Source organism: Podarcis muralis, chromosome 1 (genome assembly GCF_964188315.1).
Source record: "Podarcis muralis chromosome 1, rPodMur119.hap1.1, whole genome shotgun sequence".
NCBI lineage: Eukaryota > Metazoa > Chordata > Lepidosauria > Squamata > Lacertidae > Podarcis > Podarcis muralis.
The window spans coordinates 131,097,585-131,113,532 of NC_135655.1; the positions used below are offsets into that span (position 1 = coordinate 131,097,585).

The 15,948-nt window shown below is 43.6% G+C and overlaps 1 protein-coding gene across 13 annotated transcripts in view; it reads left to right on the forward strand.

Annotated features, from left to right (window-relative positions):
* AGAP1 (ArfGAP with GTPase domain, ankyrin repeat and PH domain 1) overlaps positions 1–15,948 on the forward strand; it is a 335,950-nt gene that overhangs the window by 261,363 nt on the left and 58,639 nt on the right. For 9 of the 13 annotated variants that reach the window (XM_028702820.2, XM_028702829.2, XM_077918613.1 and 6 more), the window contains one exon: positions 8,357–8,434. The exons of the other annotated variants lie outside the window; for them this stretch is intronic. In XM_028702820.2, coding sequence (XP_028558653.1) covers positions 8,357–8,434 — 78 coding nt within the window. The remainder of the gene's footprint in view (positions 1–8,356; positions 8,435–15,948) is intronic. 13 annotated transcript variants of the gene reach the window in all.

The window sequence follows — 15,948 nt, forward strand, 5'->3', positions numbered from 1 at the left end:
CATGTCTAAATTAGGAAAGCTTTTTTTAATTGAAAAATTAGGACTACAATGTTCAGAATTGAATTAATTTAGAAATAAATAGAAACTGAATTTGTAGCATGTAATAGTGTGTGTTTTCATACATATGGAAGCCTATATTGAACTAGTTATAAAACAGTGACTAGATTTTATGCAGTTATTAAACATAAATTTATTTTGGTTTGATGTTTCAGATGCAGACATACAAATGCCTAATAGCATTAACATGAGAGATTATTAATGAGTTTATGATTACTGTTACTTGGAAATAACATGTCAAAATAAAGACAGTCTCCTAATTGTCATGTGAGTTTCTGAGCAAAGACCATTTGAGTTGCTCCCATAACTCAACCTTTTGAAGGTTTCCTTTGACTTTTTCTGGTGGGAACATGTGGTGCTAGCCAAGAGCGCATAGCACTGCAGATAACTGCCACGGTAATTGATGTTGCAAATTTCAGAAACATATTTTGTCTGCTAAATATTCATTTTTTAAAAGAAAAAGGAATGACACTTGACACATCAAAGTTGATCATTTCATCAACAGGCTAACAGAGAATAAAGCTGAAGATTTAGTTCTTTTATATTGATACCAATCCTTTAATATGTGATTGAAACATGAAAAACTATAGAAGATGGAGCCAATTGGGAAAGGGGTTTTATGTACTGCAGATTTTCTCCTTGGCAGCAGGGTGCTGTGCCTAGGCGTTACCTATTTATATGTAAATTTTCAGGAATAAAAGTTTTCAACAGGTGAATTTAGACCCCACACTGCATAATTCCTACTGAGGTTTCCCAAATCTTTTCTAAGAGAAAAGCTGTAATACTTTTAAAATCTCTCTCTTAATTTTTATCTATAGACAAGATTAACTACTATTAAACCTTCTCAGCATAAGTTCTTTCTTTAAAAAACAAACAAGGAAAGCAACTACAGAATTCAGGTATGCAGTTTAACTTTCCCCCCTTGCTGTCATTAAATATAGCATGCCATATTATTGGTAGGAAAGCAGTCACAGGACATTTAATATCATGGGATATACAGTATAGATGTTCGTTTTCTAGTTAATTACTATTTTATTGATTGTGGGCAGAATGCAGGTCCTCATTTTGATAAACACCTACAGGGAAAAGGGTTGTCCAGCAAACTTCAGCATTTGTATCAGGAGAATTTTATGCAAGATCTTCAGATAAGGGTTAGAATTTTCTTAATTTTTCTATTATAACTTTTGAATGAGCCAGCTGCAGTGTTGCATTTTGAGCTGGTTACTGTATTTTTCCCTCTATAACACGCAGATTTTTTCTCCTAAAAAGGAAGGGGAAATGTCTGTGCGTGTTATAGAGCGAATGTGTGGTCCCTGGAGCCAAAAAATCAAGCAAAAGTCAAATCGCGAGTCACGGAGAAGGGAAACCTGAAAAGAGGAAGTGGCAGCTTTCCTGCATTCTGCCTCAGGGTCTTACTGCCCACCCTCCTCTGTTTCGTTGCTGTGATTGCTGAAACGGAACAAAGAGCAGGGAAAGCCCCTCCCCTCCAGGCAAGCAGAGTGTCGTTCTTTCTAATTCCTCTCTGTGCTCCGGTGCTGCTGGGGGAGAGGGAGAGAGAGTGGGGGAGGGGGAGGGAGGGAGGGAGAGAGAGAGAGAGAGAGAGAGATGGCTGGCTTGGGGAACTTTTGCCTTTCTTTCCTCCCACCCTTTAAATCCCTCTCCAGCATTCTTAGCCAGCTGCTTCTCTGCACACCCCTCTCATGTCCCTTCTTTGTTTTTCCTTCGCTCCCCACTTAAAATGTGGTTACAAAGCATAGATCAACATGGATCCTCAGGATCTTTGCATTGGGTCACCCCAAATTCACCATCAGATCACATAGCATGTCCATGGCTACAGCCTGCACCAAAAAAATCACGCACCCACTGTTGCCTGGGGCTGCAATGGTGCAAAAACGTGGTTAAAAAGCATGGATCCACATGGATCCTCAGGATTTTTGCATTGGGTCACCCCAAATTCACCATCAGATCACATAGCATGTCCATGGCTACAGCCTGCACCAAAAAAATCACGCACCCACTGTTGCCTGGGGCTGCAATGGTGCAAAAACGTGGTTAAAAAGCATGGATCCACAGGAATTCTCAGGATTTTTGCATTGGGTCACCCCAAATTCACCATCAGATCACATGTCTGTGGCCACAGCATGAAGCACAAAAATGATACATCCACTGTTTCATTCAGAATTTTTTTCCCTTGTTTTCCTCCTCTAAAAACGATGTGCGTGTTATGGTCAGGTGCGTGTTATAGAGCGAAAAATACGGTATATTAACAGCAGTATACAAATGGATTTTCACTGCTATCATTTAAAACAGTATTAGCATATGTACATAGATGTTGCATCTAGTTGGGCCTGTGTGTGTGTGTTAAATAGTACAGAATATGCATTTCTCAGTACAGATTCCAGTACAGTGGTACCTCGGTTTACTAACTTAGTCCATTCCGGAAGTCCGTTCTTAAACCAAAACCGTTCTTAAGCCAATGCGCACTTTCCCTAATGAGGCCTCCCGCCACCGGTGCCCTTCCACTGTTCAGCTTCCGTTCTTAGACCGAGGTAAACTTCACAAACCGGGACACTACTTCCGGTTTTGCGGAGTTCGTAAATCAAATAGTTCGTAAACAGGGCTGTTCTTAAACCGAGGTACCACTGTATTCTGATAATCCCAGTTTTTGTTTAGAAGAGGGTGACAGTATTTGACAGTATTTCTGTCCGCATTCTACAGAGGTAAGCTTGGAGTACGTGGTGAAATCTCAGTAGGCAGATGGAACTTGGGCATAATTTATATTTATGCATACTTGCATATTAAAGTTACAAAATTCAATTGTACTGCAACATATTTTAGGTTGGTTTATCACTAGATTTCTTCCTCCATGGCTGGACCTAGATTCTGTGTTTCAAAACTCATTGCCAGGACTTTGGAAAGTGTACACAAAAAGTCTGTCACGGGGTCAGCAACCTTTTTCAGCCATGGGCTGGTCCACCATCCCTCAGACCATGTGTTGGGCCAGACTATATTTTGCAAAACAAAACAAATTCCTATGCCCCATAAATAACCCAGTGGTGCATTTTAAGTAAAAGCACATTCCTGGACCATCCATGAGCCAGATTGAGAAGACGATTGGGCCGCATCCTGCCAACGGGCCTTAGGTTGCCTACCCCTGGTCTATCAGAATGAACATTGCACTTTTAGACCACCTCAGAACACAGTAAGACCGACTGAACTGTTTATTCAGGCACGAGACAGTACTTTGCTGTTATGAATCTGAATGAATAATGCTGTACTTTGGTTGACAGATAAGATATTGTACAAAGTTACATGTTGCAGGATCTTGATCCATGTTATTTTTTAAAAGAGCTGTAGGAATCCTGAACTAGATCAGAGCGACAGCCTTGCTAGGGGGGTGGGGGTGGGATAGTGATGGTGTTAAACCCTTTCCTCTTCTTGCTGTGTCCACAGTTGAACTCTCCCCCCTCAAGTCTGCTGCTTTAGCCATACTTTGGCAGAGGGCAAGACAGGCACTATATAAGTCCTGGTTTCTTCCCTCAGTGAAAACTGATTTTGATCACCGCTATGCCCTTCCCAGCAGAGGCTGATCCATAATGGCGAATGAGTCAGTTCCACCTGGCATGGGCTCCGGCTCCACCAGTGTTCTGCCCCACCAGTCCTCATGGCCAACACTGCCCACCAATCCTGGATCCAATTTGGGATTGCCATAGTTGATGTGTGATTACAGATCCCCTGCGTAATTTGTGGCTTGTCCCTTAGAGGTGCAGCATGCAAATATATAAAGCTGTCTTATTCTAAATCAGTCTTGGTCTGTCTAGCCCCTGCCAAAGAGGCTCCATCAAAATTGTTATACCCCTCTTTGAATTGCTAGCAGTGTAGGGGAAGCATTATTAATATGGTGTTGGGCCACCCAATTATAAAGTATTCTGTGGTGATGTTCTGGAAACAGTTTAGTATTTAAAGATGTGCATGTTTTAGTAAACTTCTTGTACTCCGACACTTAAGACGGAAAATAGCACTTTTCACATAGGATGGATGTTTGTACTGTTTAAGTTAACATGAGCATGTGTTGTTGTTGGCATCCATCTTGTCTCGGGAGACAGTGGAAGAATGTGCCATCCAAGGCAAAGCATTGGATACTTCCAGCACCTGCTGTGGCTGTAGAGACCAATACGTTTGGTTTCGCTGATAGATGCACCATAGAATTTATTCTCTCTGTGCTCCTCCCAGAAGAGCATAAAGAGCATATTTAGTGTACATTGCTTCTTCCATTTCATGTGCTTGAAATAACACAATAACACAACTCACTTTCCTCTCTCTTCTCTCCTTCTATTGTTCCCCCACATTTGGGGGGAAATATTACATATGGGTGGGGTTTTCTCCTTTTTCCTTACTTGTGATTGGTTTAAAAATTGCAATTTAAACATGTTTACTGGCACACTATCATCTACTCTGACTGGCAATAGTCTCTCCCAGATTCTTTTACTGGCAATTCCAGGAATTTTACCTGGGGCCTTCTGCATTCAACACTTGTGCACCAGCACTAAGCTATGGTCCTCCTTCATTCCAATGTAAAACATCTTTTCCTTGCTGCCATCATTACCACATTATAGACATAATAGTGCATTATCACATGTCTTCAGTCAGATTCACATCGGGATTTCCTCCTCTTGCACTCTAGCCATAGTTCCACCAAGTGGCCGTACACATCTCACCATGCCCTGGCAAAACCAAATCTTGACAGGTGCACCAAAATCATCCAGGGTAAGGCATCCAGATTCTGTAAGTTTTCAGGGGTGGATCATCCCAATGCCTCCACCCTTAGGTGGTACTGCCACAGCTATGCCAAACCTCACCAGGGTATGATCTGTTCTTGACAATGAGCTCAGTACTCATTGGTACTTAATGGACTCAAGCCAGCCAACTCTGTTACAAAGAAAGAGCGGGTCAAGGGTATGTTCAGCCAAATTATTTGGAGCACTGATCAACTGGGATAACCCCATAATTGCCATAGATATTATAATAATAATAATAATAAAATAATAAAATAATAATAATAATAATAATAATAATAATAATAATAATAATAATAATAATATTTGCACCCCGCCCATCTGGCTGGGCTTCCCCAGCCACTCTGGGCGGCTTCCAAAAAAACTATTAAAATCCTCTAATACATCAAACATTAAAAGCTTCCCTAAACAGGGCTGCCTTCAGATGTCTTCTAAAAGTCTGGTAGTTGTTGTTCTCTTTGACATCTGGTGGGAGGGCGTTCCACAGGGAGGGCGCCACTACCGAGAAGTCCCTCTGCCTGGTTCCCTGTAACTTGGCTTCTCGCAGTGAGGGAACCGCCAGAAGGCCCTCGGTGCTGGACCTCAGTGTCCGGGTAGAACGATGGGGGTGGAGACGCTCCTTTAGGTATACTGGACCGAGGCCGTTTAGGGCTTTAAAGGTCAGCACCAACACTTTGAATTGTGCTCGGAAGCATACTGGGAGCCAATGTAGGTCTTTTAAGACCGGTGTTATGTGGTCTCTGCGGCCACTCCCAGTCACCAGTCTAGCTGCCGCGTTCTGGATTAGTTGTAGTTTCCGGGTCACCTTCAAAGGTAGCCCTACGTAGAGCGCATTGCAGTAGTCCAAGCAGGAGATAACCAGAGCATGCACCACTCTGGCAAGACAGTCCGCAGGCAGATAGGGTCTCAGCCTGCGTACCAGATGGAGCTGGTAAACAGCTGCCCTGGACACAGATTTAACCTGTCCCTCCATGGACAGCTGCGAGTCCAAAATGACTCCCAGGCTGCGCACCTGGTCCTTCAGGGGCACAGTTACCCCATTCAGGACCAGGGAATCCTCCACACCTGCCTGCCTCCTGTCCCCCAAGAACAGTACTTCTGTCTTGTCAGGATTCAACCTCAATCTGTTAGCCGCCATCCAACCTCCAACTGCCTCCAGACACATATAATGAAGTCCCAAAGTATCACACTGGAGGCCACCTCAGCCTGGATGTTGAAGTCACTCAATGAACACTGGAGGGGTTCTCCAACACCATGTCCAACAGTTCAGCCAGGGCAGTGTTGTACAACCAGCAGGGTGCACACAAGCACCATCTCCAGTCTGCCATGGTGGCCCAGCACTAAGAACAAATACTCAAAACAGGTCACAGAGTAGATTGGCCTTCTGGTGAGAGGGATCAAATTCACATGACTACCCCAACTCTGCTCCACAGATCTGAACTGGTGCTGTACTGAGTACAGGAAGGGCAAAAGTTGAGTTAACCTCCTAATTCACCTACCCTGGTCTCTGTCATGCCCCTGTCACCCACAATTTTGATAACTGACTTATTTTGGACAGACCTGTAAGTCACCAACAGCAGCACCAGATCTGAGTGCAAGTTTTCTGGCTTCATCAAATCCTGATTGCAAATGGGCATAGTAGAGGAAACAAGGACCTTGAAGTACTTCATCTCTCAACTCTGGATCATGACCTCCCCCTTCCTCCTCTTTCCACCCAGTTCCAGTCACACAAGCACAAGATGTCACACATTTTGAGCACTAAAATGATGACACTAGTGAAGGAAATCAATGCACATCTCATGTGTTCCTCTGCCCCACCTCCCACCCTGCTGAGGCATAACCTTATGCCATTGTGTTTGCTTCTGAGGATGTAATAAGGTGCACTTAATCTAAAACAGAAGTGAAAGCTTCCAAACCCATCCTCAAGGCTGCACCAGGAGATGACAGTGGAAATGAAGAGCCCACAAGGCCAGCATTCACTGAGGCTTATTCTCATAATGTTGAACCATGCTCTGGCCTTACGACTGAGCAAAGTCACTATCTCCCATTCCCGCCTGCCTCAAAATATTGCTGTAGAGATAATGGGGCTTGTGGTTAGAACATGTAGTGTTGGTTTGTTAGCCGCTCTAAGGGTGGCAGTACTGAAGCGTGGCGTAAAGGTAAAGGGACCCCAGACCATTAGGTCCAGTCGCGACCGACTCTGGCGTTGCGGCGCTCATCTCACTTTATTGGCCGAGGGAGCCGGCGTACAGCTTCCAGGTCATGTGGCTAGCATGACTAAGCCGCTTCTGGCGATCCAGAGAAGCGCATGGAAACGGCGTTTACCTTCCCGCTGGAGTGGTACCTATTTATCTACTTGCACTTTGATGTGCTTTCGAACTGCTAGGTTGGCAGGAGCTGGGACCGAACAATGGGAGCTCACCCCGTCACAGGGATTCGAACCGCTGACCTTCTGATCGGCAAGTCCTAGGCTCTGTGGTTTAACCCACAGCCCCACCTGCGTCCCTGAAGCGTGGTATACAAATCTTTTAAATAAACATGTAGGAAGCCTGAACTCCCTCATAGAAGGAAATTAAATAAGTAATAAATGATACTAACCCAAATAATACTAAAAATCCTTTGGAAACCAAAGGGAGTAACTAGTCATCAACAGCATCACTTAAACCTTGCCCTTCAAACAAGAATTTATACTTTTTGTGTCTGAAAAAGTAAAATTTGCATACGGACAACATCAGCGTAAGTTAAAACAATCATTAAGTTAATAACATGTAGGCAAATAAAAACGTATCTGAGGCCGTTTGCCTTATCTAAATGTATTGCTCTGTCACCTGGAGTAAAAGTTTTATGCTTCCAAATATCAGGATTTATGCAATTGAATTTGTTATTTTGGAAAAGTGGAGTTTCTAGTGTGGCACTGACTACTGTGAATTACAGTCATACCTTGGGATAAATGTGCTTCAAGTTAAGTATTTTCGGGTTGTGCTGCGCAGCAACCCGGAAGTAATGGAGCACGTTACTTCTGGGTTTTGCCACACGTGCATGCGCAGACAATCAAAATGACGTCACGCGCATACGTGGAAGCGGCAAAACGCGACCTGCGCAGACGTGAGTTGCATTCATTTCAGAATGTGAACAGGGCTTCAGAATGGATCCCGTTCGCATCCCGAGGTACCACTGTAATTGTGGTTATACCATTTGTCTTAGAGGAGAATACCTTTTCTATTTATTTAGCTTTTACATTTTGATGATAAAATATTCTGGTTTAAAGTTCTTAAGAAGTTATGAGCTTTTGATAAGAATCTTCTTTCTGCTTGAGAAGCAAGTTGTTTAAAAGCTTTACTCTGGGCAACATGTGTGCAGCTGTTTCCCACATAGGCTTTTGCTTGTATTTTACTTCATATGCTACTTCAACCTTTTTTCCCCTCCCATTTTTTTTCATTTTTTCTGTTCTTTCTTTTACTCTTCTCTTTTTTCTCTCTCCCCTTTCTGCTCTCTGGATGCAGCCAAACGCAAAGCGTGGAAACTAAACCGTGTTGGTAGCCTGCGAAATATATACAGCAGCAGCAGCACCAACACTGAAGGTAACAAAATCAAAGCACCATCATGTAGAGGAACTGCTCCCTCTCCCAGCGGTATCTTCATTGCCTCTCCCTTTCCCCTAAATCCTGGGATAGCAATAAAATTTGCCCAAAGCACGTGTGCTTTCATGTTGTGTATGCAGAGCCATTCCTTTGGTCTTTTCATCTTTCTGTTTGTGTGTTTTATTTTGCCATTCATGTTCCTTTCAGTTTACTTAAATTTTGACCTTTCCCTCTAGTCGTGGAGTAGTGATGTTTAAATTACTTCAAGAACCCATTTTCTTCAATTTTTTTTATTTTCCCTTTATACATGTGGGCACTCAATGTAATATTTCCCAAGTTATTACAGTTTTTTAAAGTGTTGGTATCAGGTGTAATGATCTGTAGCCAAATACAATAGTGTGCTGTGACATTTAAGTAACAGTCTTAATTTGTTTTGTGAAAGCATTCTCCATAATGCTTTCTGCAGCTCTAATCCAAAAGCGAGACAGAGCCAAACCATTTGCATGTGCTACTCTTGCTTGTAAATTCTGTATATTGTTGTATTTCTAAAGGTCGCCTGGTGCCAAAGTTCACAAATTGACTTACATTGCTGTTTTCAGTGAAGGCAGCCATCATGGCTTTTGTATAATAGCAGATTGAATTTCTTTCCTTCACCTTCATTTGAACAATGCAATTATAAACTGCCTTCTTTTTTTCCTTTCTTTTTTTACAAAGGTCAAAGGTCAAAATTACTTGGAAACCAAGGGGGGGGGGAATCTTCATCCACCATCTCAGAGACCGTATAAACGGTGATGCTGAATGCAAAATAGGTCACAATTCAGTAATCTTCTTGTAATGGGGGGAATTTTTTTTCACTTAAGTGCAAACCAAATGGGTCAAGTAATCACAAGCGCATGCCCTTACACTAATTGACTTATTTTGGAATGATTATAACTATAATATTTTTCTTAATGTCACTGTTTTCTGGGCTGTTGGTTTTAGTGATTGAGAAGAGACAGCATTAAATCTCTTGTAAATTTTAAATTGCATGCTATTTCTGTAAACAAGTCCCTGTGTTCACATTCTGATCATTAACCTTTGGTGATTTATATCACAATCTCTCTTTTTCACAATTACTACCCTATCTCAGGCAGTTGCCTTACTTACCACCAGATAAAATGTATCTGGGACACAAAAGTGCTTTTTTACAGCCACTTGTTAGGGAGCAATTTTACTATAATACTGGTTTATTTCCCATTGTAAATATTAAATTGTCACCTTTTAAAATAACAAAGCTGTAAGCTCTGAGACAATATTTGCTACCTTTCAAATGGCTTTTAGAAGAAAAACTGGGACCAAATTAGTCATAAATATCCACTGCCTGGGAATAGTAAATAAGGATTGTTTTTCGCAGTTAAAACAGAACCGCACATATTCACTGCTTTCACCCCAAAGTGCTTCACTGAATATTTCTGTATTTTGCTCTTTCATTTGTTGTGTCTACATAGTATTTCATTTCATCTTGATAATATTAGGTTTCATTATTTCCTAGTTATCATTTTGAGAAGTGAAAGTATATTACCTTGTTTGCCACCAAAATATTTATTTAATTAGAAAATGTTTAAAATATTTGCTGGAAAAAAATATCCTAGCAGTGTGCTAATTCCATTATATATAAAGTGTGACTAATTTCCACCAACCAATTAAAAAGAAATGTGCATAAAATGATTATTAAAAGCAAAGATAAAAATCAATAAAACATTCAAAACAAATATAACTGACACGTGATTGGGTAAGCTTGCTAAAACAAAGGTTTTCAGCAGTCAAACAATATAGCGAGGGCACCTCCTTACACCAATGGGCATAGAATTCCAGGTCAGAGATAATGCCACACTAAAGGAATTACATCTTTCAATGTGGAACAAACAAAAAGCACTTGCAAAGTTCAGGTTCTGCAAATCAAAGTAATCAAATAGGTGCATGGGGTAAGACTATCCCTTGTGAACTGGTCTCAAGACATTAAGGACTTGCATGTACTGATGGCAACACCTTGAGCATGGCCTGCTAATCAATCAGTAGCCACTGCAGAACTTTGACCAAAAACTCTCAATGTGGCAGCATTCTGAACTTAGCAGCAGTTTCCAGATCAACCACAAGAGAAGCCACACATAGAGTGCATTGTCGTAATTCAACCTTGAATTTGCCACAGTGTCTGAACGACTGTGGACAAGCTATCCGGATCCAGAAATGGTTGCAACTGTCCTACCAGTGGTTCTAATCACTGAGGCTGCTTGGGCCTCCATTGACAAAACTGGACCCAGGAGCACCCCTAGACTGTGTGCCTGCTCCTTTGGGGGGGTGCATTCCCATCCGGAACAGGCAATTGACCGATACAGTCAGATACAATACCCACTCAACCACAGAGCCTACATCTTGTGAAGATTTAAGATGTTTGTTTTCTCTCAGTCAGCCCACTACTGCATGCAGGCACCAATCTAGGGCCTGTATGACCTCCCACAATTCAGATGTTATGGAGAAGTAGAGCCTTTGCCCCAAGTCTCCTAATGGCTGCTCCCAATGGCTTCATGTAGATGTTAAACAACACTGGGGAGAAAATGGTGACCTGTGGCACTCCATAGCATAACTTCCAGGGTTCCAAAAGCATGCTTTCAGTTTTCAATAACTCACAAGGTGCCAGTGAGTTTCTCTTTAATCAGAGAAACAAAACAGCTCAGGCCTGAGCACAGCAACTCTTCCCAGTGGTCTTGCCCCAGTGAAGCAATTGCAAGGGCTGAAGGTCTCCTCCTTCTACAGCTCCCTAAGTCCCCTCCTCCCCCAGGCCCTTCCCAAGCAACTTCTTTGCCTTGTCTCTTTGTTCTTCCCTCTTCATAAATCTGTGGGTTCTGGGAGACCGGGGGGAGGGGAGCTTGTCACAGCAGGAAAGGGAGATACCTGTGCTTTTTCACAAACCTGACTCATCTCTGCCTTTTGGCTTCCCTCCCCCCCTTATTTCAGCTTTTGCTTCTGCCTCTGATTCTGGACCGCTCTCTGTTACAGCCTCTTCCTGCTCACTAAACCCTGTTGCCTCTTCATCTTCCAACACCACCTCTTCCCAGTCTGCTCCCTCTGACCACTCATTGCCATCCCACCACCAATCCCCTGGCTCTGAGCCTTCTTCCTTTGAGGGTTCTCCAGCTGGTTCCTCCCACCACTCCTCTGCATCCAGCCAGTCAGTGACAATACAGGAGGGAAACTGAGGCCCATTTGGTCTCATTACTTGGTCCCATGACTGAAGTTCCACACCCCTGACTTTAAGAATCCAGGAAAGGCACAATTTCATGGTGACAAAATAGCCCAGAAGAGGATGTTGGAGATAGGTGGTTCAGAGTTAGTATTGGAGGAGAAACAGGGAAGAGATGATGATGATAAGGAAATGCAGGCAGAGGAGGTAGATTGTGCTGAAAGAAGGGGCCAGAGAGAGTGTTGGGATTTGCAGGATACGGAGTAAGTCTGCAGGCTTTAACAGGCTGATGCAATACTCTGTGAAGTGCTGGGTCAGAGTGACTCAGCGGGAATGTGATTGGCTATCACCTGTTTTAAAAAGGAAAGCCTGTTCAACAGTGATTGTGGTGGTTGTGCTGTGCTGTGGTGGAGAGTATTCGTTTGCCTTAAGGAGCAGGTACTCTGTATGGACTGTTTTTGTAAATACTTGTATATAGCTCACATTAAAAAGACTGCACTGAAAAGAAACCTGGGGCTCTGAGCGTTTCTGCTGAGAGCGCCGCGAGGAATTCGCGACAGAGAGAACCCCACCTAAGGCTTATAGACAAGGAGTGTTGTGTTGCTTGGGAAGGGAGCAAGGAACACGAAGATACGAGAGGAGAGGACTCTTGAGACAGGCTGTAGGCAGAGACATTTACATAGAGTTGTAATATGTCCCTGGCCTTGGATATTCCTTGACCAAATCTTTTTTTATTAACAAAAAATAAATAAAAATAAACTCATACAAGTTATTTTACCATTTCTGAATGCTGACTGTTAGAGCTGTTTCTTATCTCTCTGCTAGTTCCCATGATACACAAGTGTTACTAATGACTAATTTGGACTTCTGAAAGCTCAAATATATGCTATTTTACGAATTCTTTTTTTACTTTGAGAAATGTGTTTTATTATTATTATTATTATTTACATAAAAGTGCTATTAAAAAATGAAGAAAAATAGAAGAAAAGGTATATAGTATTATATTGTTAGCAGTTAACAATTACCATTTTTAACATACTGTATTTTGTATAAATGAGTTCCAAATTTCATTATACTTGTCCATGCAAAGTCTACCTCTATAAGCAATCTGCTTATAGGTGGCAAGAGTAGTCAGGTCTTCAATCCATTGAATTAACGGAGCCGTACATTTATCTTTCCAATGCAGCAACATCAGTCTTTTGGCCCTAGTGAGGGCATGGAGAAATTTGCGTTGTCCAGTGCTCAAATTCTACATAGTAGATATATAATCCAAAAGCGTATTAACCTCTGAAAAATAGGTCCTTGCATTTTGGAAATCAATTAATAAAACTAGTATGATAAGTTGGATAGATAAAAGTTGTTAAATTTTTATTTATACTGGAGCAAACAACTCCACTGAGTGCTTTCTTGAGTGCCTTCACCGTTTAATATCCAAATCCCCCCAAAGTAGTTATTTACTTTCTGCTATCCTTCAAATATAGAAAACTTCCTGCCCGTTAACCCTCTGTATGCTAAATTCCCGGGGGGGGGGATGATGATTAATTGGCCCACTAACCTTTTAGAGGAAAAATAAAATAAAGAATGGCAACAACCTGGATCTGTGTTAAGAGTAGGATTCTTTTTGAAATCAGTTTGATGGCCAAGTTGCTTGTCCCTGAAGATAACAAAATTAGCCACGTGGGACTTCGTCTGCATAGAAACTGGACACAATTAGAGTAATATTCACTGTTGTTAATGCAGTTTGGGATAATTGGGCAAGTTGATTTTGACAGGTTGATGGTGCTAAAATACTATTATAGTGGACCTTTCCATGCATAACACTTAAACTTAGGAAACTGTTTAATAAAATGTTGTGATTGGGCTCACAGGGATTTAAACTGCATGAACTGCAATACTGTTGGGTTTAAAAGTTAACCATTTAGTTCTGAAACCAGCTTTTGAGAGTACAACCATCTTTCCATCAGACCTTTTGTGAACAGAGATAACTTCCTCAGGATATGCCTGAACTGCATTCAGAGTCTGTAGTAGCCAAATCCCTGTAAGAAATGTCTTGCTATGGATATTCAAAAATGCTACCTAACTGCTTATCTCTGGTGACTACATAGGAAGCTGCCTTATGCCATTGGTCCATCTAACTCAGTGCTGTCAACACTGACGGACTGCAGCCAACCGGGCCAGACTAAAGAAAAAAGCTATTGAGCCTGTGCCCTTCTGTATGCAAAGCAGGTGTTCTACCATGCAGAACACCTGCTAATCAGCAGTTGCCCTGAGTGAACAGATGATGATCAAACAGCCATGATCCAGAGATCCTTTCCTTCCCAGCAGCTGAGAGCAGCAGTAGTCTTGTGGCCTCTGCACCTGCAGCCAATCAACGTCTCCTGACTGCACCACAGGCAACTGTTTTAACTTTGTGTGGGGTTTGTTGTTGGTAGTGATTTTTATTGAGGGAGGGGAGCTGTATCTGGGAGGAGAGCTGGAGAGAGCCTGGGGGGCCAATTGCAGTGGTTCAGAGTAGGGGGAAGTGTGGCATGAGAGGTGGGGCAGGCTGGGTAAGGGGCACACAGCACAGGCAGTTAGTGACTGTGACGTGTGCCAACTCCTCCTCCAACCTGGGGAATTGCAATCGTCCTGTCAGCCAGCCCTTGGCTCTGCAGCTGCTGTTGCTGAATGCTAGGTGGATCTGAATTAGACCTTCCTCATCCATGATCTGATTATGGATGAGGCGACTGATCTGGCATGTATCACTGAGACCTGGGTGGGTGAGCAGGGCAGAGTTGGTCTCACCCAGCTGTGCCCATCTGGGTGCTTGGTGCAGCATTAGGCCAGACTTTCAAGTCAGGGAGGGGACTTGTGGTCTATAGAGAGTCTCCCTCTCTTTATTTCCAGGCTTTCTGTCCAGCTAAGGGGGGATCTGGAATGTGTGTTCTTGGCATTGGGCAATCGAGACAGATCAGGGATTCTGCTAGTTTACCGCCCACCTCACTGCACAGCAGTCTCCCTGCCTGAGCTGAAAGAGCTGGTTTGGGAGGCAGTGTTGAGGATTCCCAGACTGCTGTTTCTGGGGGACTTCCACATCCATGCCGAGGTGACTGGCTCTGAGGTGGCTCAGGATTTCATGACTGCTGTGATGACCATGGGGCTGGCCCAACACATGTGGCCTGTTGCACTCTAGACTTTATTTTCTCAGCTGGGTAGGAAGAGGGTGATCTGAAAGTGGGGGATATTGATCTCAGTCCCTTGTCATGGTCTGATCACTTCCTGTTGAGAATTATGCTTTCAGCACCTTTCCCCCTCTGTAGAGATGGGAGACTATTAGGATGCTCCACCTTCCAAGCCTGATGGATCCAATGGCTGTCGGTATTTCCACTGAAAGCCACCTTGCTTTCAGGGGCACCACTTATATTTTTACAACATGTTCCGCACCTCATCCCTTGCCATTCACAGAACTAAACCATTCATTATTTATATTTTTGATCTTTTTGTAAACCGCTTTGAGCTTTTTTAGCAATCAAGTGGTGTAGACATTTTATAGAATCTCTCCCACTCTCGCACACACATTTTAAAAGGCTAGAGCTGTTCATGAGCCCAGGAGGAGAGAGCCATTTTCTCCTGCACCTGAAGGGATGTGGTGAAGGCCAGCTTCCCTGTGCAGGGTGTCCCACAAGTGGGCAACCGTCTCACAGAAGGACCCCGCAGGGCACCGCCACCTCCGAACCTCCCAAGGGAGGAGGGCTTGCAGAGAAGGATCCGTGATGCTAAGGGACACTAATGGCTTCAGTCACGGCCTGCCTTGCCCTTGCCCTTCACCACAGGCCAAAGCAAAGGGAGGGGGAGGGCCATTGTGCGCATTACTGGACCATGCGGGTGAGTGACCAGGCACTTCATGGGTGCAGCAGCCATAGGGCCTCCCTGGCAGAGGGGCGCTCTGTGCAACATCAAATTCTGGTGCCCCCACCTCTTACCTGCCATTGGAATGCGTGCTGCCAGTGCTTTGGCCGCAATCCCCTAGAATCGCTTCTGCACTGCTTCAGTGGTGGACGAAGGGGGGTGCAGGGGGTGTGGCCTGCCCCAGGTGTCATCACTGGAGGTGGGACAAAATGAGTTTTTTTAAAAATTGGGCTCATGAAACTTTTTAGGAGTGACGTGGTAGCTTAGGCGCCTGCAGGTTCCGCGCTGCCTGAAACGGCAGTGTGGGACTTGCATCTGCCTACTGCCTCTCCCTCAGCCGCCCTACAGGGGGAGGTGGCAGAGAGGCTCCAAGCGTCGGAGAGGCTCGCCCCACCCCATGGGCACA